The 27,161-nt window shown below is 41.9% G+C and overlaps 1 protein-coding gene across 5 annotated transcripts; it reads left to right on the top strand.

The window, feature by feature from the left end:
• Window positions 1–5,449: 5,449 nt before the first annotated feature.
• On the top strand, window positions 5,450–27,136 carry SNX3 (sorting nexin 3). 5 transcript variants are annotated; one of them, XM_074896128.1, is made up of 4 exons: window positions 5,450–5,675; window positions 19,918–20,013; window positions 20,372–20,496; window positions 23,977–27,136. In XM_074896128.1, the coding sequence occupies exons 1-4, from the start codon at window positions 5,580–5,582 to the stop codon at window positions 24,080–24,082; spliced, it is 423 nt and encodes a 140-aa protein (XP_074752229.1). In that variant the 5' UTR covers window positions 5,450–5,579; the 3' UTR covers window positions 24,083–27,136. The 5 variants fall into 5 exon arrangements, with proteins under 5 accessions (XP_074752229.1, XP_074752228.1, XP_074752227.1 ...); XM_074896127.1 differs by having other exon boundaries at window positions 5,450–5,735; XM_074896126.1 differs by having other exon boundaries at window positions 5,450–5,741; window positions 23,977–25,966.
• Window positions 27,137–27,161: the final 25 nt, after the last annotated feature.

Raw genomic sequence — 27,161 nt, 5'->3', positions numbered from 1 at the left:
CCCGAGCCGGCCTCTGCGGCGGGGGCGCGGGGCGCGCTGGGAAATGGAGTCCCGCCACCCCCCGGGGCAACGGCCGCGGCCCTGCGGGGCAGCCGGGCCTCGGCCGGTGCCGGGCGAATCGTTCCAGCGGGGGTCCCCGGCTCCCCTCTCCCTCCCCTTGCCCCCCACGCCGAGCCGCAGGTGGTGGGGCAGCCCCCGGGGAGCCGGCCGCGCCCGCCCCAGGGCCGTGCTCCCTGCGCGGCCGCTGCGGCCGCCCGGCACAAACCGCACTTCCCAGGCGCGACAAGTGCCACGCTGGTCCCGTTTATAGTTCCTCAGTGCCCTGTCCGCGCACTTACATTTTCCAAACACCATGCTTGTCGCCTGTGATTTGTATCGTGCTGCCCCGTGGCTGCATCCGATGCAGCAGCTTTCGGGCCAGCCTGGCTGTCACTGAGGAGTTTTGGCAATTGAATATGCATTTGTCGATGATTTCTAGCTTGTGTTGTTTACCTTTTAAAGCATGGACCATAAAATACTAAGGACAAATATTCCTGGCCAGAGATACAGCCTATCTGCACATTAAAAGTACAACCACTTTTATGCCTACTAACATACATATAAACCACAACATCAAGATACACTAACATAAAAGCAGATTTCCCTGAAGATAATACAAAACCTAGAGGCTGAATCAGCCCCATACGTCTGGTGTGTGCTTACACAGGGTAAGCCTGTCCTTGGCAGTATCACCCAAGATACCCACGTCGACCGCCTGATCACTCCTTAGGAGAACACTGACTGCCTGCCTCCTTTTGTAGGTACCCGACTGTCTTACCCAACCACCTCCATTGTGACTACAAAGCTCTTTTGACAGAAAAGCACAATGCAAAACGCATATGCTCCACGGGAAAGACGCTGGCCTGTTCACTGGCTGGCCGGCCATTCCCATTCAAAATGCACCCAAAAGTCAGGATGGGGCTTCAAATGTTGCCTGCAGAGTGCATTGTGCAAGAAATAGATAACAAAATGTCTGCTCGTGGTAAAAGCACAAAATAAATACTTTAACTGATACTTGTTTTGCAACGTCAGAATTCCTGTGTCTTATTCTAGAATGACACTTCTGCGCAACATGAGAAAGCAAGCACGAAATATTCATAGACTATTAATCAACTTTTGTTTACAAAAGTATAGCAAAAATGTTGCATCAGGGCACTATAGAACAGTTTGCAAACAAAAGTTGATTATATCCTGAATAGTATTACTAATTTTAAAAATAATGTTTATGATCTTGAAAATATTAACAGTGATTGAAGTTATGTTTTAACATGTTCAGCTGTTTTAAAATATGTAGTTGCTCCAGACACATCTCCAGTGCTATATACCTAATTAAATCTGAACTAAAGTGCCAATTTATCACATCTTAAAAGAGCTGTTTTCAGTGCATTTTCTTTCATCTTTCCTTTATTGAGCATTTATTGGTTTTGACTCATTCTAGCATGTTATAGCTATCAACACCTGTGCCCATTTAGGAATGAATTCCCAGTACAAATCATAGTGAATTGAATAGACATCTCAAAGATGCATCACAATTGTTGCAATATTTTTAGAAACTCAAACAAGGAAACAAACAACTTCAGTAAAAGTGATTTAAATAACAAATAAGTTATCCTTATAAACAGTTTATCTCCTTGAGAACAAAGAATAAACAAGGCAACAAGAGATGTTTTTTCTTCCATTATTAACTCAGATCACAATACGAATGGGTGAAATGTCAAGAATAATTGGAGAAAATGACAGCATAATCTTCAGCAAAAACATCTGATTTATTTAAATTGTCACTGTTTTTTTCTTAACCTTGTTATCTAAGGCAGCATAGAAAAACTTCCCATTTGGGTCTATTCTGACATCTTCTACCTAAGTGAATAAACCCTCTTCAATGCTATGAGCCTTCTATACATGGCAAACTCTGAAGTGCCACCATACACAGCATGGCACACCCCAGGAACTGAATCTGCATAGGCTGCAAGCACTTGGAAAAAAACATGTTTTGGTGTTAATCTAAAAGAACAGGACTTTCAAGTATACTTCTGTAGATTAACATGGTTAACATCCTGTAACAGATACAGATCCGTCTATAGTTCGTTTGTATACTTCATTCCCTATAACTTTGCTCACCTCCAAAAATATAACATTGCCACTGTGTAGAAATTAAATTGACACTTGTTCAACCCAGCTGTATTATTAGTCTGCTAGCTAGCCAAAAGTACAGGTTGTCTTTAACCGGAATAGAAATCAGGGGTATAAGGAAATCCCTCCAGAGGCCCCCTCTGGCCTCCAGTGGTATAAACTGCACTCCTTTTAGAAATCCTGATGTGCTGAACCCTATGGGTATGTATATGTTCAAGGGTCTTTGGGTCTCTGCCAGACCCTCTCTGAGTTTCTGCAGAAAGAGAGCAAGTTTTACCTGCCTGCAAAGCTCCAAGATAATCTCACCATGCGAAACATCTTTGGCTCTCAAATTTTTGACACAGAACTGACCATTCAGCCAACTCTACAAAAGCGGATTTTGTGGCTTTCATCAACACGATCTTCATCAAAAGTCATTTTCCTAGGATTATATCAAAGCACTTGGGGGTAAACTTGGTATTAACCTCATCTATTTCAAGATAATCAAGTATGCTATTAATAGTCTACATTGCTTATAAAGCCTCAGATTAATAAAGCTTCATAAATGTCCCCAAACTTAGGGACTTACAGCCATTTTCACTATCTGCATTTCAGTCGGTTCAAACAGTTAAATGTGTTAGACATTCACTGCAGTTTTCCAGCTACATGGGCACTACTCATCATCTCTCAGAACACAAAGTTCACAGAAATTAATGCTGTGAAGTAGACATTTTAAACATTGAGGAATCTAGAAGCGTATAGGAGAATCATCCCTTGTTGAAAGGGCTAATATTGTGTAAAAAGGGAGAAGAGTAATTGAATGCAATAGTTAAATCTGAATACAAATATATATATAAAAAGTGGATATTGAAAATTATATTTATAATCCTAATATTTTTATCTGGCAGATAAGTACACAATGCAGATATTCAAACACCATGTTTCAAAGCACTGTCAGCTAATGCAGGGATCAGGAAGTAATTTTTCCACAAAAAGCATTGCACAATTTGCTCAATGCCATGTGGGTTTTGCCTTATCCTGAGTCAGCATTCCCCACAAGTTTTGACAAAATATGCCTGTGTTGAATAAAATGTGTTAACCTGGGCACTTGTCAGAAGGCTGGAAAGTCCTAACTGGATAATGGAGAGATTTCATTTCGTTTTCAGTTAAATGGGACCTTTTCTTTTAAAAGCAAAGAAACAAACAAAAGACTACTTGAGAGGTATTACTATACCAAATTTAAGAATTAATCATCCATTAATACCTGCTTTCTGTGGGTTCATGCTGTGAGACTCTGGTATTCATCCTGCCACTTGAAGTTATGACAGAAAATCTTTGTGTCATACTTGAATAAATAATGTGTAGTAACAAACCCGTGAGTACCTAAACTCTTGGTTGTTACTCTAAACGCTTGATTTCTTGCATCTAATCTTTGGACCTACAAACACAACTGACCTCTCTTCCTCCAGATTTGAAATTAGGCCCAAAGGTCATGTCAGAAACAGAATTAAAACTTGCTTCTCTGAATTTATGCTCACCTTCATCCTGAGAGAAGCAGCTTTCTAGCAAGCAGAAACAACTATGGATAGTGTAACTCCAGCCTCATGGATCGTAAAAAACATTTGAAACACAATTCAGAATAAACAAATGCATTTTCTGTGGGTTGGAAGGAAACAAGGAGTCTCACAGGACTCTGATTTCCCCCCACCTTCACTCCTTCTCTTTGCCTCATTAGCCAGTGTGGCAGGCATGCTTTCACATGATGTAAGGGGTACTAGTCATGAAGCAGGGCATCTTCCCCTTTGTCTCCCAGGTCAGAGGATTTGTATTTGACCTCAGTATAAAAAACAGGGATGGAAGACCACCAAATCACTGTAACCTCACTTACCAATGCTATTGACACATGGGCACTAGTTCACTCCCTGTAGATTGCCTCCATACAGCTCTCCACCACCAGTTATCTCTGTGAGGAAAAGCAGGTAGAACAATGGTGCTAAAATGGTATGAAGTGAGAAAAGCATTCAACTTAAGCCTCTTAGTATTTACCCAGCGTGAGAACAAGTTATATTCTTGATTCATCATAGGCTCCCCAACTTCCCAAATGTACGGTATTAGGCAATTTTTTTGTTTCTTTGGAATAGGTAATGAAATCAGGCTTGGCCAGGAGGCAGACTACATTATACTTAAGACAATACCAGTGCTGTGCCATATTTTCATATTTGCAGTCAAATGTGGCAGCATAGGTTGTGTAACAACAAAAGCTTATCCAGATGCATGCATATGTAATCTCAGTAGAATTAATAAGCTTTTTCTTGCCTTGTTGCAAGACCAGTTTAATAACTAGCACAGTTCAGGTAAGGCTCCCTTTCACTACCTCACTGTAAAAATGTCAGCTTCCATTTCTCTTTAATAAAAAGTTAATAGTTGGCAGCTATTAGCAGAAAGAAAGGATGTAAGGAAGGTGTGCTTCTAAGGGGGAGAAATAATACTGGAGCGATGAGCAGGAAATTCACAGAAAAGTTACCAAGCAAACCACCTACAGCATACTGGTTATGTGGCTGGTCTGTTTTTGTACCTTGGGTTCACATCTGCTTTCTGATTATCTTTTTAACATAGACAACTGCTACCCAAACTTGCCAGATGTTAACTGTGAACTTCTTGGATGTGCTATGTGGACAGCCTGCTATTTTGCCTACTGCCTAGACACAAATTTTTAGAAAAAAAAAAAAATGTAACGGAGTTTTCCTGCAGTCTCATTCTACCTGGATAAAGTATTGTGTAGACATAGAACGAGGCATCACCAGAACCGTCTTTTAAGGGCTGCAGGTGAAGAGTCGCAGCCAGGAGTTATGTCCTATTGTTGCCATATATTGCTAAAACGTTCTCTGGTTTAAAAAAAATCGGCTAGGATGCTGCTGCGCTGACTGAATCGCACCGCCGTTGTCTACGTTCCTGATTCGTGAGAGCGCATCAACAGAGGCCCCCGCCTCGGCCTCACCGGGGAGCGCCTGCACCGAGTTATCCCCCCCGTCCCGCGGAGCCCCCGCGCAGCCCACGGGAGGAGGGCCGAGCCCCACAGCGTGCGCCTGGCCCGGCCCTGCCCAGCCGGGCCCGTCTCACCGTCCGCCTAGCGGGCGGGTCCCAGAGAGCGGTCCCCGGGCCGCTACACACCTCCGCGCCCACCGGGATCCGTAGTTCGGAGGTCGGGCGGCCGCGCCGGGAGGAACGAGCGGGGCGGCCCCGCAGGCCTACAAATCCCAGCATGCCTTGCGCGCGGCGGCGGGCGCATCCGCCAGCGGCGGCGGCGTGGGTGCGCGTTGCCGGGCAGTCAGCTGGCCGCGGGGCGATAAGAGGGCGGGCGGCGCGGGGCGGCGGCGCTCGGTGCTCGCTCCTTTGCTCCCTCACCCGTTCGCCTCCCGCCGCGCTCCGCCATGGCTGAGACGATCGCGGACACCCGGCGGCTGATCAGCAAGCCGCAGAATCTGAACGACGCCTACGGGCCGCCCAGCAACTTCCTGGAGATCGACGTGGGCAACCCGCAGACGGTGGGGGTGGGCCGCGGCCGCTTCACCACCTATGAGATCCGCGTCAAGGTGAGGGCTCGGCCCGGCGGCGGCGGGCGCTGGAGACGGCCCCTCTCCTGCTCGCCGAGGGGCCGGCCCCGCCGCCCTGGCCCGGACTGGTGGCCGGGGGCGCCCCGCGGGCAGCTCCGCGGGGAACGTGCCCGCACCTCCCGCGGCGGGGCCCGGCGCCTCGGGAGCAAAGGTGGGAGGAGGTGAATGCGGAGCCTGTGTGTCGGTGTTGGGCTCCGGCCGGCCCTTATGTAAGCGGTGGGGGTGTCTCCGGGGCGGCGGTGGCGGGCTGCCGCCGCCGTGTCCTTCAGGGCCGGTTCGGCAGGTGGGGCGGCGATGGCTGAGCAGCAGTGGACTTCATCCTCGGCCTGAGAGCAGGCCCAGTTTCTGCAGGCGACTGGAGCCGATAACTCTCCTGGTCTAGCGGTAGCTGAGACAACATATCTCAGTGAAGATAACCAAAGGGCAGCTGCTCTTTCAGCACTGCTGTGCACAATTGCTGTTAAGACTGAAATGTTGCTGTACTGCGAGCAGTTGCTTGTCTGTGTCTAAGTAAATAAAAGAGGGCAGACTCAGCTAGCTGTCTGAGATACAGTAATATGGGTGGATCTGTCCCGAGAAGGAGGTCAAGTTCAGGACTCTAGCAACCTCAGAAACCTGTAGAGAATGTGTAAATAAGTCTAGCGGGCACATGTGCTAATCAAAGCTAGCTGAAGTGATAGGGTGAGTGTATATGGCGGCGGGCTTCCTCTTTTGTACCTGAAATGTAAACTGAGTGCCTAATAAATAGACCTGTTTCTTGCTATGTGCAATTAAATACTTTTTCTTAGTAGCGCTAGACTCCTTCCTAGCTGTAAGGGCTGTCGTCACTGACTTGCCCCAAAGGCTAGTAGTCTTAAGCTTCAGAAAAGCTATGTGAAGTCATTACTATGTTCCCTGATCTTTCTAGTTTCATAAACAGGGCCTGGAGGAGTAGACAGAAAAATGCAGTATCCGTGGCATGGCCCTTGACTGTGACTGGTAGGGACTTGAGGCACGGCACCCTCTTAGCCTATTCTGTCAGGGATAAGTTGGGTTGAGAAAGATGACTTCTTACAATTTTATCTTTTTATTGTAACTTGTGTCTGGGTCTACTACCTCATACAGCTTTACTCTGTCACAGCTGATTAAACCTGGTCAGTAACTACAGGCAGTAATAGAGGGGGAAGAAGCCTCATTCACCCCTTGCACACATTCTCTGCAATATGAGCTATTTCATTGGGCATCATGGAGTGCACATACATGCCTTCATGGCAGGGGAGGCTTGAGCTGCGGGCTGCTGCCTTGGTTGCTAGAATTCTTCAGACAAGACTGAAATCCTGTGTGGATTTTATGATACTAAAGGTCTATGTTCTCAGCTTAGTGTAACTTTACTTAAAAAAAATCAACACTTAGCTAAAGCTACTAGGGAGGATACTTCTTTAGTTAGTTCTGATGCTCCTAAATTGACATGTTCGGTCGCTATTCTCATGTTTCAGGATGTGTCCACAGGGCAGGAAGAATAAACTGAAACAATTGTAGCCTGTGTTTGGTCTCTGTGTGAGGACAAACTAGAACTTGATGACTTGTGTTGTGTTACACTGCCCTTATCAGGACACTAACTGTCCACTTAGCAGAAAGATGTAACTCTACCTTGCTGGGAAGTGTTTGTGCCTTAAGTTCCTGGTGACTTTTCTATGAGACTGAGAATTTGGAATTGCTGGAACCAAGGAAGATGATACAAAAGGGACTTAGCCATGATATGGCCTTGAGAATTAGAGTAAATTTGCTCAGATTAGAAAAAAATTTTTTTTAAATCCCCAACTGAATTTCTTCAGGAAGGAAAGCAGAAAAACAGCTTTTGAGGTGGATTACTCTTAGCCCATGTTCTGTTAGGGGTAGAAAATTCTGGATTCCTGTTGTAATGAAGACATAGAAGTGTTTTCAGCAAGCATATGCTATGATAGTAGTGATCTTCTATTCTTACTCTTAGTCCAACTACTATATAAACATTGCTTCCTCCATCCTCCTTACTAGCATCTGTGTATGCCTGTATACAGGACTGTTTCTTATAATACATGATCATTTCCTTTCCATTTGTACATTACTGTACCTGTAGTGCATCCATGCTGTATACATTCATAGCTATCATGAACTGTAAAATTGAGTTTTATGTCTCTGTATGCTAGAAGGCTACAGAGCAGGTAATACAAGTCATGCAGAATTATGTTCACTGTCTAAACTTGTATCAACTGCTTCTCAGCAGAATACAGACCATGTTGCTAATATGCAAGTTTCAGCATGGGAGGAGAGTTCGAACTTGAATTGCTGTGGTATTGTATTTCTAAAAGGTAGGCTTTGTAGTAGACAAGCTGCTACTTCGATTATCGACTAGCCTCTGTGGTTTGACAACTGCTTGTGGTCACAGAAAGTAGGAGCTAATGTGCAGTTTCCCCTAGCAGTGGCAGCTGAACAAACCTGAGGAGATGGAGTGAGTTACCTGGGTCATACCTGGAAAGCTATGTCTTCAACTAACACAACATTAAAATGTTATTAGATGCAGAAATGGATGGCTTAACTGCTGTCAAGTTCTGGTAAAAGCTATTGAATAGCCTCATGTTATGACTGGAGACCATACTAAGCCAGAAACATTGCCAGAGGATACTGAGATTCAAGTTTGTGTTGAAGCAATTAAACTTGTATCATTGTCATGGTGTTTGCAAACTCAGTCCAAGGGTAATTCTCCTTGTTGCTTTGTCTGAATCTCAAAGTTTGAACTTTTTTGGGGGAAGACAGCTTGCTAACAGACTCCTGAACTGATGTCTGATAACAAAAATCTTTTCAAAAAGTACTTGTGTGAAATATGCAGAGTTCCCCCAAAGCTTCTTTTGGCAAGCTTTCTATTGGTACTGCAGCTGAAGCATATCTGTTACTTGGAAAGCAACAAGTGGCACAACCTCATGCTTTAGTTCCCGTATTGCTGTACTCATCAACTTCTGGTGGAAGTAGGAAAGCCTAATGGGAAGCTCAAAAGTTCTGGGTAGACTGCTCAGCAGTGTACTACTGGATAAGCAAGTCAGTTGTGTTTCAGTACTTGGGAAGGTTTTTCATGGTGTGTGTCTCTGGGCAGGCTAGTAGGTTGGCTGTGTGTTGTGGTAAATGCATGATACTTTCACAAGCAGTTAAGCTCTCAGAGTGCTGCAGATACAACCTCTATAGCACTTCCAGTGGGGCAGCTTACTTCACAGATGGCCAGTTGGCCAAAGTATTGACTTTCTGAGCCTGAACTTTGCATTAAATAACATTCTGTTCTTGGCAAACTGGACAAGGTGATGACAGGAAGCTTTTCACTGTAGCAACCAGTATAAGGCATACAACGTGGGGTTATGCTACTACACTGCATCTTGGCAGTGACAGTTAAATGTCTTGTTCAGTAGTGGTAAATGATAGAAGATGCCATCCTGCAGTGCTAAAATAGCAAATTTGAGTGGGTCATGTTCTTGACAAGGTACCTGAGAATTTGCTTTCCATCAGCAGCATTAGGAAGTGAGTTTGTACCATTATAAGGTATTCTTTTTGTGAAGGCTTAGGGTAGGCTAAAAAGGAGAACAGCACAGTAGGGTATAAAGCTCCAAGTGCTTTTTCTAGCAAAATAAAACTTGATCAAGTAGTCATCTCATCTAGAGGTATCTAGATGCTCACAGTATGGCAACTGTGCTGTGATTAAAACTAACATAATCAACTAGGGTGCCTGCTAAAGTAATACAACAAACTGCTTCACTGCCCTTACCTCTTGAGGAAAAGTGTGAACCAACAGTTAAGTTCTCAGTGTAAATATCCTTGCATGCCATATGCTGTTTCTTGGGAGTCTCTACTAGCTGTTCACTTAGGAGCTACTGCCAGAGGGGTGGTGGTTCTCTTCTACTTGTTATGCTTTTTCAGGGTGGCCTTGTGCAATGTCAACACTCTTCAACAAGGGCATGTGAATACCTCTTACTATTTATGGGCTGTAAGCCAGTCCTCTCTCTGAATTCCAGGAAGCAAATGTAGAATAAATGACAGTTGTCATATTACTATCCTGCAGCATGTCTGCAGGTCTCAATCCAGTTCCAGGTATCGTTAAACTTCTACTGTATTTGAGACAAATGGTTTTCCTGGTAAGTGCGTCACCAGGAACATCTTTGCACAAATAGATTCTGTGCAACAGCTTCAGTTGCTAAATCCTTTAAGGAGGCAAGACTTAAGCTTTACAAGCTAACTTTGATCCCAGCAATTGGTGACACGCTTCTGAGCCATACACCTGCTGCAAAAGCAGTGCCATAGGAGATAAGCATGTTGGTTAGAATACTGTCAACAAAGTTTAGAGATACACAAGAACTTGCTACATTTGGGAAAATATCCCTTTGTTAACACTATTTAATCTATTACTGTTCCTGTAGAAGTAAAAGTGACTTCTATCCTGCCTGTTTTAGTTGGGTTTGCCACCTAGAGTAAAAGGTTAAATTATCTGTTTATGGTTAGTGAAAACTTGCAGAGAAGTCATTAATATTCAAACTGACAGTTAAAACTAAAATAAAATACCAGATACAGGAGCTACTAGTCCAAGTAGTTAAAGAATTATTTTTCGTCAAACCGAAGTTTAACAAAAAGCCTTTGTCTTCTGAATTCTGTTTTTTAATGTTGAATGGCTTGTTGCCTCTAATCAGTATGATGAAATTCAGCACTAAGGCACACCTTAGCTTCTCAAGGTTCCACAGCTCAGTGGCTTGTCTTGTGGTATAGAAAGGTAACGCCTTGCTGCTGTGCTTCCAGATGTTGTGAAATGCATCACTTGGGTGGTGCCAGTGCTCTTGAAGGCAGCAGTCACCTTTCCCATATCTTCTGCAGAAAGACTTCTTCTGTAGACCTAAGGAGAGGTGCTTGACTACGTAGGCCCAGTGTGGGGAAGGAAATGACACAGGCTGTGAAGTGCCTGCAGTGTTAAGAATAGTATCTGTTTCAAAGGATTGGGGAAGTATATCAAAGTCCTGCTAAACGTCAGCTGTTCTTGAAAGTTTGTTCTCATTTTAATCCATTTTTTTCAAAACCTAGCTTGGATACAGTATTTGCATTTCAGCATATTTATAGTAGTCTGACTTGAGTGACTGATTTGAGTCTGACTTCTGTGATCACGTCAGAGTAAGATGGTAAATGAATGGAAAGTATAACTTGCCCAGAAAGCATTTGTCTTATGCTATGGTTTTGCAAAGTGGCACTCTTGATCAGGTGAATGTGTCTTGGAAATGTTCTGTCCTTCAACAGTACCAAATTTCCTGTCCTTCGTGTGTTTGGCAGGGTTTGAAGTTGCAGACTCTTCTCCCACCATGAGAAGGATCAAATCTGCTGGTACACATAGTTGACTTCAGCATTGTTCAGTTTCCTAGTCCAGTAAAGCTTGTGGTGGAGTAATGACTAAACACTGACTCAGTGTGGATGTGTTTAGGGATGCATAATCAGCATTAATTCCCTATTTCTCTACTACTGCAAATCTTGCATCACACTGCAAGTATGCTCTAACTGTGGTTAATTGGTCTTCTAATAGCCTATTCTAGACATTGCTACCAGTTAGATATTTTTAGACTCCTCTTCAAAGAATAAAAATTTACTGATTCAGGTGACTTTGTTTTTCTGTTCAACAACCCAGGCACTGCACCTTTACAAACATTAACTGTTCCATTGATCAATAATTCAGAAAAGGACATCTGGAAGGCTAAGAACTTCACAGGACATTGACTAGGGAGACAGAAGTGGAATGGCTTGCATGAAAGAAACTTCCGAAGGGGAGTAGATTTACAGATTTTATTACATATATTTGCTCTGAGCTGCCAATTTTTCTGTAAAGGGTTTTGATTAAACTAGGTTCAAGAGCCTAGTCCAAAGGTACCAAACTAGGTTGGTGTTGGGGTCTGTTACTGTGTAAATAAAGTAACCAAGTCTGAATAGTGTTTCTTAGTAGTATATTAGTTTAGCTGGTGACCTGGACTCCTTTTATTTTTGCGCATACAATGCAGGCCTTCATTGTCATGTATTAAGAGTTCACTCTAATACAGTGCTGAACAGACCAAATCAAATGGAACAATGACTAATCTTTGTAGGACAAATGGCTGTGATCCAGGTAGGCATGTGATGCCAGAGTATTTTGATACATCTTTATTTTTAGATGTTTTGCCAAAAAAGTGTCAGCTTGAACTTCAGAGCAATCAGGTCTCTGTTTTTCATATGGGCAAATAAATAATGCAGTGTAGATTTATGAGCTTATAAGTGTAGGGAAACTATTCTTTAAAGTTTTTTCACTTGGTAACACAATGCCAGTTGCACTACTGGAGGCTGTTTTAGCAAGTATGTAATCTTGAATGCCCTATGAAGCTATAGCAAGCACTAAGTGAAGCATCTGAAGTTGTTGTAGCTGCTGTAACTTTTTTGATGTGAGAAGGATGGAGAAGCCCTAACCTTCTGGTCAAAGTATAAAATCCAAATATTTTACCAAATGAAGACAGGTCCATGAATGTATTCCTTCTGTGGCTATTTCTTTAAAATCCAGCTGAAAACTTCTGTCATGGGATGATCTTCTGGGGCATGTGACAGTATAGTTTGTGTTGGCCAGAAAGCCAGTGTTGAAAGTTTGACTATAAACTAGTGTATAGCAGCTTTACTCTAAAATCCAGAAGAAAATGAAGCTTTATCTTAAGTGGTTTAAAGCCACCTCTATACCTGGCAATAAAGCTTCAGAGACTATTTCTATGGGCCTAAGCTACAAATTAATGAACAGGCACTGTCAGCCTTTCTGCAGCTGTTAGGCAGCTACTTAAGAATGTGGATGTTGCTGTTCTAATAAAACTGGAAATCTGAAGATAATTTTTTGCTACTTCGTACACTTCTATACTAGCTATTTGTCTTCTTTCTTGCATGTTTGTGTATTGTAAGGATACTGGACTGTTTCTAGCTTGCAAAGCCCATTAAAACTTTTGTTCCTGATTAAAACCTATCCATTGCAGCAATTCACTGAAATTTTGTTGGCCCCATTTGACCATAGCTGGTAGATGTCAGCTAATGATGCTAGAGCATCAACTTAATGTGATCCCTCTTCGGTCATTCTCAATGAGGAGTGAATGGTAACATTGCAGTAGGCCAAACCAGAGCATATGGCAGTTATACCTTGCAATTGTGTAAAAGTAACAATCCCTTCTCACAAGAATTATTTGGTGTTTCAAAGGAGGCTTTGGCTTGGTAACTATGAAATAATTATCTAGAGTTACTAATTCTGTCTGTGTGTTGTAAAAACCTTTGCCTGAATGTGCCCTTAAAGTGGGCTCCTGTTTTTACCTTTGGTTTCTGAGCATGAAACCTGAAGAATAAAGAATCACTAAACAATCTGTTTTTGTAGGCTTACCCTACTTTGAGCCTTTTGACCATGGCACACTAATTCAGCTGTTCATGATGCTGGTGAACTTGTTTAGATGATGATACATGCTGCTTGGCAAAAAACCCAGACATCCCTACACTAATTTTCGTAGAGCAGCTCTGGGATCAAGGCATTGGACTTGATAAAGGTGAACTCTTGGCTAAAGACTGATAGTCTTTGTTGTTGTGTTGCTGTTAGGATTTCACTGCCTTAGTCTTTAAGATGAAAAACATCCTGGCTCCATGTCTCAGTACTCTGAAGTGGGAAGCTCTATAGTTGGTACAGCTGAAGTCAGCATTGTTTAAAGCTTGGGTGTGTACATATGATCAGCTTTTTCAGTGTTCTATTAACTTTAGATAATTTCTGCATGTAATGTATCTTCGAGTAGATCTGGATACCAAGTGATAAAAGAGGAGCTTTGCTTTGATCAAGAGGACTGAAACTTAGAAAAATAGCAACCTCTAATCTTACCTTTTGCAGTGGGGAAAGAGGTTTTTGTTTTCCTTCAGTAAAGTACACAGGAAAAAAAATCTAAACTTCTGGCAACTGAAATTTAGAGCATGTTTGCCTTCTTGCTTTTTATAATTGTAGGAAATAGGGAGGTAGCTGCTTAAGTCGGGAAGGAAACAAACCACTGGCAAGGTTTATGCAATAACAGTGGACTGCTGGAGCCAATTTCTTGTACTAAAGGACAGCAGGCTCTTGCATTAAGAAAACTGTAATACTTTTTTATCCACCCTGAATGCTACTTACTGTAATACCCCAGAGCTTCCATTGGCTGACTGTAAATGTAGCCAAAGGGTGTAGTCTCTTGACAAAGATTACAGCTTGTATGAAAAGGTAGTAAGAAGCTTGAATTTAGCTTCTAAGAGTCAAGGCCACAAACTTCTATCAAAAGTGAGATGAGTGCTTTCTTTCACTCTATTTTAATGGAAATAGAGTTGTATCAAGGCTACCATAACCTACTTGAAATGACAACATCGAAGTAGGTGCTATGGCAACAGTGCAGCTTTATTCTCAGTCAGTTAGAAGTGGGAGACATGGGCATTGCAGTGCTGCTGCTGAGTGCTACATTGACAGATGAGGAAATGAATCAAATCTACCTCAAACTATCCCAGGCAACTACAGCTGTGGAGTTTCTGCAGTTGTGGGGGTGGACTGGGCTGCAGTGACATTCAGAGTCAATCTTGTGGAGTGTTAGTGTGCTCTTTGAAGTAACCCAGCTACTATTTGCATTCAGTTTATACCTGCAAACAAATTTGTAGGAGCAAGTCTGGCTATTCGCAAGGCTTTATTCACTCACTAGATAAATTAATCTGGTCTAGATACAGAACTGTTAAAATTACTTAGAAATGTATTTAAAATAAAGTACTCTGGTTTTCCTCCTGCATTTAAGGTAACTTGTATACCAGGCTGCATTGGAGGGCTGTGTATCTGAAGCTGAATGGACAGTATTGACTAGTACTCAAACTACTTGCATTCTGCCAGTGAAAGTCTCCTTGCTTTTATACATGAACAATTTTTGACCTTCTAACTGGGTATAGCTCAGGGATTGACTGTAGTAACAGCTAGAAGACTGTTACCTGGTTATCCAAACTACCGTCTTAAGACTGTCATTTGCTGCTGAGGCGAATGGGGAACCTCCTGAACTTGGAGTTGGACTTGTAGTTTGAATATGTTGTTATAACATAAATGTAGCTGAAGAAACACGCTCACCCTGGATACAGGTTTTGCCCTGAAATGTATTAGCAGGCAACCACTGCTTCCCGTTACCAGTTTGTTGAACCACTAGCCAAATGACTGTAGAAACCTGTTTGGCATCTGAGTGGAGGAATGCAGGAGTGACTTAAGGGTCTGGGTTTGTCATCTGCTGTTTAACTATGTAACTTAACTTGGTACCAGTTCTGTCACTGTTCCAGTGTACTGGCTCAGCCATTAACTCACCCAGCAGAATACAGACTCTGTTTGACAGTAGCCAGAGAAAGCCTAATGTGTGTCTACATATAGTCTGATAGAGAAGCGATACTAGTCAGAATCTGTCTTGTCTTAGCATCTTCCTATGTTTAGGATTTGGGGCTATGTGGAATTTGTGCAGACGTGGTTTATTCATCCTTCTGGAATAATTCTGTATCTGCAAGTCTGACTAGTGACTTTTGGTTGTCTAATGTCTTGTGTAATGCATAATCCTTTCTGGCTGAGGGCTTGCATTCAAACTGCTAAGAGGCATGATTTTGGATTAGGAAGTTATTGAAAATGTTTTTGATATAAATAAGACTAAATATTATAATGCAGAAGAAACAATTACGGCAGTAATCATGCTGAATCTATCAGAGGAATGAGCTATGCTCCATTGGCTGTGACAAACTGGGTCGTGAGTTTCATGACAGTAGACTTTGCAGATCAGCAGGTCAGGAAGCTGACACTATAATGCTGAATGAGCATGGGAAGAAATGTTTAAAAATTAAACAAGGCTGACTTCAGGTTTTGTGCCTTACTCATCTCTGTTCTAGTAGGCAAACACAGCACTAAGTGTTCAGAATAGCTACTGGCACCTCAGTGATTAAACAAGGATCACTCCCAACATAATAATAACTTCTTTGATATGCTGTATGGTCTTGAAGTTGACACTTCAATAGAAATTGAAAGCTTCTGTTGACACCTTTGGGTTGTCTCCTTCTGCCAAATTCTTGCCCAATGATAGCCAATGCTTCAGTAGCTGTCTGACTTGCTTAATAAAAAACATCTATCCACAGTAGATGGAGGTAGTAGGACATGCAGAAACCCCTATTAACTGAAGGAAAGTGGTCTACTCAGGGTAATAATGAGTGCTGTGGTTTAAGCCTGGCCAGCAGCCAAACACCATGCAACTACTTGCTCACCTTCCCCTGCCTCAGGGAATGGATGGGAGAATTGGAGGGGGAAAGGGGAGTCTCATAGGTTGAGGTAGACAATTTAAATGAAATATTATGATAATCATTATTATTTTAATGATATAAACAAGCAATGCACAATGTGTATGCTTACCACTTGTTGATGCCCAGCCCATTCCTGGCTAGTGATCCTAGAGGAGAGAAGATCCCAAAACTGCAATCCCAGAAGTGAGAGGAAACTTTCCAGTCAACCCTCATCTATATATTAATCATTATGTTGTATGATATGGAATATTCCATTGACCAGCTTGAGTCTGTTGCTCTGTGTTCCCTCCTAGCTTCTTGTGTGCCTGCACTCTAGCAGGACATGAGAAGTTGAAAAGTCCTTGATTTCTTAGCAACAACTGAAAACATCAGTAATATTAACATTCTTCTCATACCAAATCCCATACTGAATCTAAAACACAGCACTATTTGAGCTACTAAGAAGAAAAAAATAGCTCTATCCCAGCTGAAACCAGGACAAGAAAGGCATGTACAGTAACTTCAGATGCGAATATATAAAAATAGGGATCTAAGTTGTAAATAGATTAACCAGTATAAAACAGGGTTCTCAGATTGCTTTTTTTTAAAATAGATCCTTTCTAACAGCTGCATATCTAAAGAATGATGCTTTATTAGTACTATTTCTAGAAGAAAGAGTTGCTGCTGTTTCAGGATTTTAGGAAGTGTGAGATTTAGAAGTTGATCTCACCAGATAGCTCTAATTCATATCCAGACCAAGGGACAGGGGACACACACTTCCTTTTCTGTGTACTTGTCACGTTGTGACTTGTAAGCCTCTTAAGAGCATGCTAGAAAGCTCCCATTAAATTCAATTTGAACATTTCTAGAGCTTATGGTCAAAACTGGAGAAGATTTTTTTCAACTTGAAGGGAAAAGAAGTACTCTAACTGTCCTTTTCTCCAATGTGCTAGCTAGGCTAGCATGTCAAAAGTTCAAAAGGGAATGTAGAAGGTAAAATGAGCTCAATTGGCACTTCTACCCCCACATTGTACCTGTAAGCCTGATAAATTGCTTAGAGATTAACTTCATAGACTTTATGCCCAGAAGCATGAAAAGAGTTCCTGAAGACCTGGGAACTCATTGGTTTCTAGCCGCTTTTATTCAGTTCTAATCCCTCTTGTAAGTAACTTGAGAGGAGAATGGAATATTTTCTGCAGGTGAGAGCCTATATGTTAAATATTGTAAAGGACTTTTTACCCGAGACACTGACAAAGAGTTGATGTTGTAATGTGGAAGGCTGAACTTGGTTAAAAAAGCCAGTAGCTGTGAAATCAGAGAAAAATAATCCAGTACTTCTGGGAATCTCCTTCATGCACTCCAGGGGACCTAGCTTTATTCACTCTTGAGTAGAGTATTCTTATCCTCAAGACAAGAGTGTTTGTTTATAAAGCCTGACTTCTGACATAAGTCTTAAGTGCAATTTTACTTGTAGTTGCTAGTACAATCATTTTACCTGGGAAGGAGGGCTTGAGTACTTTTAAGTATTTAGCAATAAGAGATTTCATAACAAAATACTGTTTTGTACTTTATAATTTGTAAATTACTGAGACATGGACAGTGGGATTGGGTGCACACTCAGCAACTTTGCCAACAACACCAAGCTGTGTGGTGCGGTCAACACACTGGAGGGAAGGGAGATGCCACCCAGAGGGACCTTTACAGGCTTGAGAGGTGGGCCTGTGCAAACCTCATGAAGTTCAACAAGGCCAAGTGCAAGGTCCTGCACACAGGTCAAGGCAATCCCAAGCAGAAATACAGGCTGGGCAATGAGTGGATTGAGAGCAGCCCTGGGGAGAAGGACTTGGGAGTAGTAGTGGATGGAATACTGACTGAGCCAGAAATGTGTGCTCACAGCCCAGAAAGCCAACTGTGTCCTGGGCTGCATAAAGAAAAATGTGGTCAGCAGGCTGAGGGAGGTGATTCTCCCCATCTACTTCACCCTTGTGAGACCCCATCTGGAGTTCTGTGTCCAGCTCTGGGTCTCCCAATACAAGAAGGACATGGACCTGATGGAGTGACTCCACAGGAGGGCCATGAAGATGAGGGGGCTGGAGCACCTCCCCAATGAGGACAGGCCGAGAGAGTTGTGGTTGTTCAGCCTGGAAAAGAGAAGGCTCCAGGGAGACCTTATAGCAGCCTTCCAGTACTTCAAGGGGGGCTACAGGAAAGGTGGGGAGGGACTCTTTATCAGGGAGTGTAGGGATAGGATGAAGGGTAATGGTTTTAAACTGAAAGAGGGTAGATTTATATTAGATGTTAGGAAATTCTTTATTGTGAGGGTAGTGAGGCACTGGAACAGATTGCCCAGAGAAGTTGCGTCTGCCCCCTCCCTGGAAGTGTTCAAGGCCAGGTTGGACGGGGCTTTGAGCAACCTGGTCTAGTAGAAGGTGTCTCTGCCCCTGGCAGGGAGTTGGAACTAGATGATCTTTAAGGTCCCTTCCAACCCAAACCATTCTATGATTCTGAGATGGCTTACAACTTAAAAGAAAAAAGCCCAAACCAATGAACCAAACAAAAAAAGCCCAACAAAAGCACAAGCTGAGAATGACTACTGTGCTTCTGCCAACAGGAAAACTGGGCATAACTGCAGTCCTATGTAACCATCAGCTTCCAGGGTACTCCTCAAGAGTCTTTAAAGGTATATTAAGACAGTTAGTGAATATTCCATCTGATGACAATAAGCTTTATTCTGTTACTGCTGGCTGTGTATGGCAATTACAGACTCTCTCTTGCTTTTAGTAGGTCATAACTCCTACAGACATTTTTGTAACACTCTAGCTAGCTAGTTTGTCATCTCAATGACACCTAAGCTTCATACTGTGGCCTTGGAGCTTTCTATTCTGGGGATGTCATTAGGAGAGAGGTTTCACAATATCTGGTCTTCATATAACATGTGAGTTGGATTACAACAATGGGATAACACTGCACCCCGAGAATGAACAGAAGTAGTACTGGCTCTCACACAAGTTAGTGTAAGGACATGTATCGGAGGGCTTGTGTAGTTAACACAGTCTTGTGCAGCATTATAGCCTGACTCCCATCTGATATCTCTTTCAAAGGTGTTAGATTTGGGTGCTGACTTGTAACCTTGTTCAGGACAGTTCTGTCTAGTCAAGCTCTGCCTGGTTTAACTTTCTCGCAAAACAGTCTAATATAATCTGTACTGAATGTTGTGTTGTTGTGTTGCATCTCAGCCTTGTTGACTTCTTTGGAGCTCTCCAAACTTGGCAGCCTGTACTATCAAATCTTCAGCTTTATCTGTCCTGAATAGATTTGCTGTAGGACTTACTGGGTTTGCTTTTAGAGATGTTGGATGCCTTGTTTTATCAGGTAGCAGAAAAGTACAGGAAGCTTAGTTAATGTCCTATGCTGGTACCTGAAACATTCCCTTGAATGCAATAAAAAGACCCTGTGGAATAAGATGACTTTTTCTGCCCCCTCCCCTTCTTCCTCCTCCAGTTTTGTACATATATTTTGGGAATCCAGCTTCTGAGACAGTAAGAACAACAGATGCTTGTGCAACCTTAGGAACATGTCCTTAAGTGGCCAGCAAATCTGCTATTCTTCTAGGTGATATGGTGGCAAAATACCAGTAATTAGGATGCCATATAAATAAGGCCCACTGTTAAGCAGTTTGAGGCACAGCTTACTTGTGTAGCTTACAGAAATAAAGCTTTGTATCTTGAATGTTTCTCAATACTGTTGTTGCTTAAGTGGAACTAATTTGTAATTTAACAGTTTGTTTCTTGCTTCTGCTTATCAAAACTTCTAATTTGCCTAATCAATATGTTCTTGTTTTCAGACAAATCTACCAATCTTCAAATTGAAAGAATCTACAGTCAGAAGAAGATACAGTGACTTTGAATGGCTAAGGAATGAACTAGAAAGGGAAAGCAAGGTGGGTAAAATGAAAGGTAAAGTCTTCATAGACATAAAGAGTAGTGATGCTGAAATGTTATCATTATATTATAAAGCATATATATCATATAGAGCAGATATTGTGGTTGAAAATGTCCAAAACTAAACCACTGTGTCAGCCCTTCAGCAAGGCCCAGTTATACAATGCTAGAGGCTGTTTAATGGTTTTGAGTTAAACTACTTCTAGTTGGTTTACCTCTGTGGGCAGATACTGTTCTCCTCTGGTCATGTTTATTACTTCACTAGAGATGTGATTGAGCTGGGTCCTCTAGGTGGCACAGGACATGTATCAACTTGCTTACAGGCTGCCCTTAAGGACACTTTTCTAAATCTTTCAGGTTGTGGTACCACCTCTACCAGGAAAAGCTCTTCTCCGTCAGCTCCCCTTCCGAGGAGATGATGGCATATTTGATGATTCCTTTATAGAGGAAAGGAAGCAGGCTCTTGAACAATTCATAAACAAGTAAGTGTTGGGTCTAGTTATCTGAAGACAAACCCATAACTCGGCTCTGGAAAACCGAATTAAAGCTACTAACCCTCTAACTATGGTAGCTGCATTAGGTTCAAAATAATGACTTTCACATAATCCTGCAGTAGAACGTACTAACACTGCTCCCCCAGTGTTTAGTTTGGATATCTTAATGCCTACCTGAACAACTGAAATGAATGTTGTTGGTGGTGATAATTTATGCAAAATACTACTAAAATTATAGTGTTCAAAATAGTTCTACTTTTTCATTTCTGAAAAGGTAACCTCCTCTGGGTGAACAATGGAGCTTACAGTGGGCTTACAGCAGTTTACTTTGATTGCAGATGGGAGATATTATCAGCTTGTGTAATGATGCATGTTTTCTCTAATCATGAGAATCTTTCTGAAGATGTAAAAACACTACCTGAGGTATGCACATATATAGTTTGAAATAGACACTTTGGGTTTTGTCACTACCTTTCAAACAGTAAGCAGAAATTGTAGTAACAAAATCTTACAATTCTCTTTCTACCATCTGACCCCACTAACCACTCTTTGTATATTGACCTAAAGAGCTACTTTAGTATCTTCAATAATGTCTGTCTAAATGGTGGGTAAGAAGGAATATTGTCAGTTAACCAGCTGCTCTGGTCTGTAGAGCCAGCACTGTTCAGACCAACTAGATTTGGGGCTGCTCCTTTTAAAAGTTCAAGCTTGTCAGTTCCCCTAGCATTCTAATCTTGTTCAATAGTAATGCTGTTTAACAGGGACAGAGGATGTCTGTGAGTTAAGCCAGAACTTACCAGAATCTGCTCATCAGTTATTGTTAGTCATTTCAGGCATGTGTCTTGGAGTCGCAAGTGACTAGCTTACTAAAGCTATCTGTTCTTGACTATATGTGTGTGACTATATAAAATCTCTTAAGTTTTTCTTTGTATAGTTGTTTGTTAGCTCAGTTTAGAGGTATTGTTAATGGTTCTGAGCAGGTAAAATGCTTGACTGCTCTTTCCTCTGTTCCAAGACAAGTGGAATGAATTTCCAAAACATTTAGCTTTGCGTTTACACTACATGAAGGTAGATGTGCTTATGGTAAGATGGGAAGTGGGTTTTTTTAAGGCTGTACAGTCAAGGCATTCATGACTGTAAAGTACAACTTTTATCTGTGCAGGCTTGGGACTCTACATAAATGCAGAAGATGTGCACTTACTGAAAGTTTTGTGTGCTGAGTCAAGTAATATGTGGGGGAAGGGGGCTGTATGTTCTGAAGCAGCTGATAGTGAAACAGTCATCTTAACTGGAGTCTCTGAAAAATTCAGTATAACTGACAGAGTGGCCAGTTTACTAATATCACTTGTTCAGTCCTATAGCAATAATATGTTGATCTTGTGGAAGTGTAAAACTTCTTGGTCAAATTTTCCTCCTTTGAAACATAAAAGCAGACTGTTAATGTAGATATTGATGTAGTGGCAGACTTGAATACAGCTGGAACAAGGCTCCTCAGACACAACTAGTTGTTCAACCTCATCAATTTATTCTAATGGCATAACCAACTCATCAAACAGGTATTACTAATTTAAGTTTTGAATCAGGTAGAAGCTTTAAGGCTTCTACCAAGTATTTTGAGTACTGTTGAGCTTAGACCTGAAGGTAATTTGCACAATACATTCACATTACTGCATTCTCAAAGCTGGTCTTTGCTTCTAGAACTAGAGAACAGTCCCTCGGATAATCAATATCACAGTATCCAAAAAAGATCTTGGTGCACTGAAGTGAGCTCTTGATAACCAGGAGTGTTAAGATTGATATTGTTGAGAAGCTTACACAGCAGTGTGGCTTACTTAAGCTGGCTCAGGAGAGCTGACTTGCTGGCCCCACCATCAACATTACCTAGAGTGACATTCACAGGGGTCACTTATGTTGCAGTATTCTTGTCTGCCTGAACCTGCCTTTGGGATACATGAAAATTCTTGAAGTAGCAGCTGCTATGTGTAAGGGTCACCTTAGTGAAGAATATTGAGGAAAAGTCAATGCAGAGTGAGGTATTCTCAGTGAAACCAAGAGCTGAGTCAGAGAGATCAGATGTAGTCTTGGAGTTCAGCCACCAATTTGCAAGCTTTCCTGAAAGGGAGAAGGAATATGCTGCTGCCTCATCTTGTCCTGCATATGTTTCTCTTGAAGTTCAAGGCCAGCAACTTCAGTCTGATGGGGGTAAGAAACTCAAACTAGTTATCCTAGACTGTTTTTGTTGTTAACTAGTGTTTGAAACTGTCCATTTACTAGAACTTGCCAAGATGATAGGTTTTATGACTGCACTTGAAATAAACAGTGCTGAATAGGAGAACTCAGCATTATCATTAAAGTAAACTCTCAATGACAAGTGGGTCTGTCCTGTGGTGAAATAAGCACTAATGGATACATTTGGAGAAGATGCACAAAAGTGTTTGAAAGTACTGATGCTGAACCACTGGATTTGACTGTATTACACATGTTCAGCTAGGTAACTTCCATTTACACTCGAAGTGTTCTGACAGGTATAGAGGCTATAAGGCTGACATAAGCTGCCCTAGGGGAGGATGGGGGAACTTTTAAAGGAAGAAGCCTGTCTTGACCAAATTGGACATAACACTTTTCAAACCATGCTGCTTTAGGTTTTCATATCTGTACGTGATTAGCTTCCAGGGATTCTGGTTCTCTTGGATTTTTACCAAAAGGCTGCATGATATTTTAAGGATTTAAATGCAATACGTTGTGGCTTTCTGCCAAGCTTGGGAGTGTCTTAACAATAGAGAATCTGAAATTGAGTTTTAAAAGGATGGTGGCTCAGCCTATATGTGGAACAAAACTAAATCAAAGTCTCTTCTAGAGCAGACAAGCTCTGTCTCCTATGTTTCATATGTAAAGACATCTGCAATTAACAGAATGGCCAGTACCCTCTGGCTGTGCATCAGTGCTGCTTGTAGATGCTAGGAATGGTGACCATGGTATGTCACTGCTCTTTAGTGTCAGCTTCCAGAAGACCTTCACACCCCCTGGTGGAATGAATAAGTCTTTAACTGCCTGGGCTAACTGCTGTGGAATTAAACTGAGAACTCAGGGGTTAAGCAGCCTTTGGAAGGGTGTCCTGTGTCAAAGGCATCAAGACCTGTAAAAATATGCTTGGTTTGCTTAACTCTAGATTTCCTAATGCTGGGATGGACACTTTGATAGTCCTGTCAGTTGCAGGTGATGGATGACATCATGCTTCCAGATGATCAGAGGTAGCTCAGGTTTCCTATGGACTAATTTCATCTGGGGGAGGATGACAGATCTTGCTGCCAAACATCATTCTAGTCACCAACAGTCAACTGGAATGGGATCTATGCCGAAGTGCAGAACCATGGGTTATTGGTATAAAACCTTGCTCTGCTGGCTAGCTGCATGTAGACTTGACTCTTTTTTTTTTTTTAGCACTAATGCATGTTTTTTCCTCTCCAGGGTTGCAGGCCACCCACTGGCACAGAACGAGCGCTGTCTTCACATGTTCTTACAAGATGAAGTAATAGACAAAAACTATACACCATCCAAAATAAGACATACTTGAGTTCTGAAACTGTCTTCTCAAACATTAGTGCTCCTTTATGCTTGGTTTTAAGAGGTTGTAGTTTGTCTTAGCATGCTGAGGATAAACAGGCACAAAGTCTCCACTAACATCAGTACACTGCTTGGTCTTTGCATATGCTTTATAGCATTGAAGAACTCACTTGTCTTCTAGGTAAATCCCTCTGAATCCTTGATTTAAGAGTATTATATTATGAGACCATCCACCCCTTGCAATGTTTCACAAACCTTTCCACTCTTATTTGCAATGACTTAACAATGTTTACTGACTTGGCCTTACTTGAACTTGCACAGTTGTAGTGTCACGTGTTCACTTGTATTTGACTAAACTGCTGCGCTGTTTCTGAGGTAGTCATCTGTCTGAACTTCTGTAGAAAGACTGCTTTATTTCTGATACCCTGTGAGATACACTTATGCAATTGTCTTCAAGCTTGTAAAACACTTTATACTGAAGTAATGAGGGAATTATCTTTATATTCTGTAAGAGGAAAAAATCAAATTTATATACTAAAGTAACTTGTCTAAAGTTTTGAAATAAAAGTGAAAATGCACTTCAAATGTTTTGTCACTCTTGACCTTGAGTGTGGGTATCTCATGCTTTCTGAGAAGCAGGGACTTGACTATACTAAGTGAACTGGTGTTTTCAGCCTTGCTGTGATGCTTTTCTGCAATGTAGTCTTGTGTTACTAACAGCCAGCACTAAATACCTTAGATGCTGGCGCTCACTGCTCAAGTGTTTAAAGAATGTATAAAGGTATTGAAGGCTGTTCCTGTGTTGTGAAACTGAAGCTGGAACCCCATTCACAGTAGGCAGTCAATAGATCTGTAGCTTCAATAAATTTGGGAATAGAGTCCTTTCTACTTGGCATGAGAAGCACCAAACTAGAAAGTGAAAATTACACTACCTTATGTAGAAAGGTGTGTTCACATAACCTATAATGTATTATAACTTCAGTCCTAGATAAAAGTAGCTCTGTTCTACAAATACAATTAGGGACATGAAGTTATATAAGATGGCTGTAAGGTCATAGACAAGTTGAAGGAGAAGCTGTAGTGTTGTGCCTGTATGACCACTGGTAAAATGCAGGTGGCTGATGTGTGAATTGCAGTTCACAAGCAACACTTGCTGAAATCATCTTTCTCACTAGATGCTTCTATGGCTGGCAAAGCTTTCTTAGTGCTGCCATATGTGACATGGGAGTTACCTAACCAGATGCTCTTGAAAACAGATTCAAGAACACTAGTAACATTCTGATCCAGTGTTGTGTGCTATTTGGTAACAGTAAGTACATGTTGGCTTGTTGACTCCACTGTTTTTTCCATTTTACATCACTGTTGAGAACATCCTACAAACTTACTGACAAAGTTATTTGTTTTGTTTAACTAAGACCATTAGTCTCACTTAGGGAAATCTGGATGTAAAAGATTGAACTGAGAAAACAGTGGTGGCTGACTGGCTTATATGTAGTACTAGTGACTAGCTACACCAAATGGTTAGATGCTCAAATAATTGCTCTTTCCCTCTCATACTTAATAAAGACTGTGCTGAATCTCTCCAGCAGTCCTATTCATGAAACCAGGGACCAAAACTGACAGAGCTCACTTGCAGCTCAGAGCTGTCTAGCTTTTCAACACAGTCTAGGTTTTCAAGAAGTTTTTGAGAATGTAAAATCAATCTTAAAATTCCCTGTGCTTGTTGTATCACACTTAAAAGTTGAGTTACTCTTAGAAAGGGGGAAGAAGGGCTAAATGTATGAGGTTTTATTATGTAGATGTAGAGAAGGTGTTCTTTTTCTTTTCTCTATTCTTAGAGAAGTTTCCTTCAGAAATCAAAGTAAACGTCCCATCTTATCCCTAAAATATGATGACATAATCTGTATCATCTGATGGGGGGAAAAAAGAAGCTGAAGAGGGAAAAGCTGCATGCTTGATGTCAAAGTGTTCCTATTTCTTAAGTGAGGACTTGAGAGTGTTAACCTCTGAACTTAACAGGACATCTGCACTGCACTCAAATTTCATCTCCCTTTCAGTCCTTCAAGGCTAACTAGAGACCTTAATTCTTGTGTAGCATGTAGCTGCTTTTGCTTGTCTGCAGTACTGGGAGGAAAATGTGGTCTGAGATTAGCTGTGTGTACACCACAGGGATCTGAGCATTGTTCCCAGGTTGTGAGTCTGCTCTGCAGGTGGGCTAGGTCCTGCAGGTAAGAGGATGAGATGTGGGTGTGCACCCATTGCCTGCCTGCTTTGCAACAGGGAGAAAGTCAGTAGTACTGTGTTGCACCCTCCAGCCTGGGTGATCTAGGGGCTGGGACTACAGCACACCGCGGAGTGCGGCTGACTTGCAGCGTGGATGCAGTTCATGTTTGTTGCTGCTCCAGGACAGCAGCATAAATCTTACTGAAATGAGTGTTCTGTCATGGGTTCTGCACAGCACTGGGTTCAACTTTAACTCATAAACTGAATTGTCACGGAGTGGAGAACCACAATTGATTTTTCTGTCCTGTCTGATTCTTTTTAGTGTAAAGAGCAGAAAATTGTTGAAGGTTATTGCAGTTGCAGGAAGAACACTTCATAAATTTTCTTTCTCAGAATGCACTATGCCTCGTGGTAAATGCATTCTCAAGTGCTCTGTGCTAGTTTGTATAGAATATGTTTTGAAGTCTATGCTTTTGTCTCACCCAACTCATCAAAAGACTGGTCTTGTATGGGTTATGGTCTGTCTGTCTTGCAAAGGCTAGAATGTGAGACCTAGCAGACTGCAAATGGTAGAGAGTTGGGGTGAAAACTGACCTCTGAAATGCATAAGATTTTTGTTCTTGGAGTCAATAGATCTAGGATTTCCCTTGTGATCTGTATTCCTTGACACTGAAAGCCAATGAGCCATTGATATACACTGTACACTTCCACCTCTTGTTTTAGCGTGCATGACTCTTCGGTCACTCATTGCCATATGAAGGGTATATTTCCCTTCTATTGCCAGCTTGTTCTGTGCATTGGGAGTTGCTTACCTCTTTCTTTGGTGTGATTATAACACATTAATAAAACCTCAATCTTTTTAATTG

The sequence above is a fragment of the Athene noctua genome, chromosome 1 (genome assembly GCF_965140245.1).
Source record: "Athene noctua chromosome 1, bAthNoc1.hap1.1, whole genome shotgun sequence".
NCBI lineage: Eukaryota > Metazoa > Chordata > Aves > Strigiformes > Strigidae > Athene > Athene noctua.
The sequence above is the reverse complement of the archived record's forward strand: the minus strand, read 5'-3'. Positions and strand labels throughout refer to the sequence as shown.

Coding starts and splice junctions, on each gene's coding strand:
- SNX3 (XM_074896126.1), top strand. CDS start 5,580: ATGGCTGAGACGATCGCGGACACCCGGCGGCTGATCAGCAAGCCGCAG. Junction 5,742..19,917: donor CCTATGAGATCCGCGTCAAG/GTGAGGGCTCGG, acceptor TCTTGTTTTCAG/ACAAATCTACCAATCTTCAA. Junction 20,497..23,976: donor CTTGAACAATTCATAAACAA/GTAAGTGTTGGG, acceptor TTTCCTCTCCAG/GGTTGCAGGCCACCCACTGG.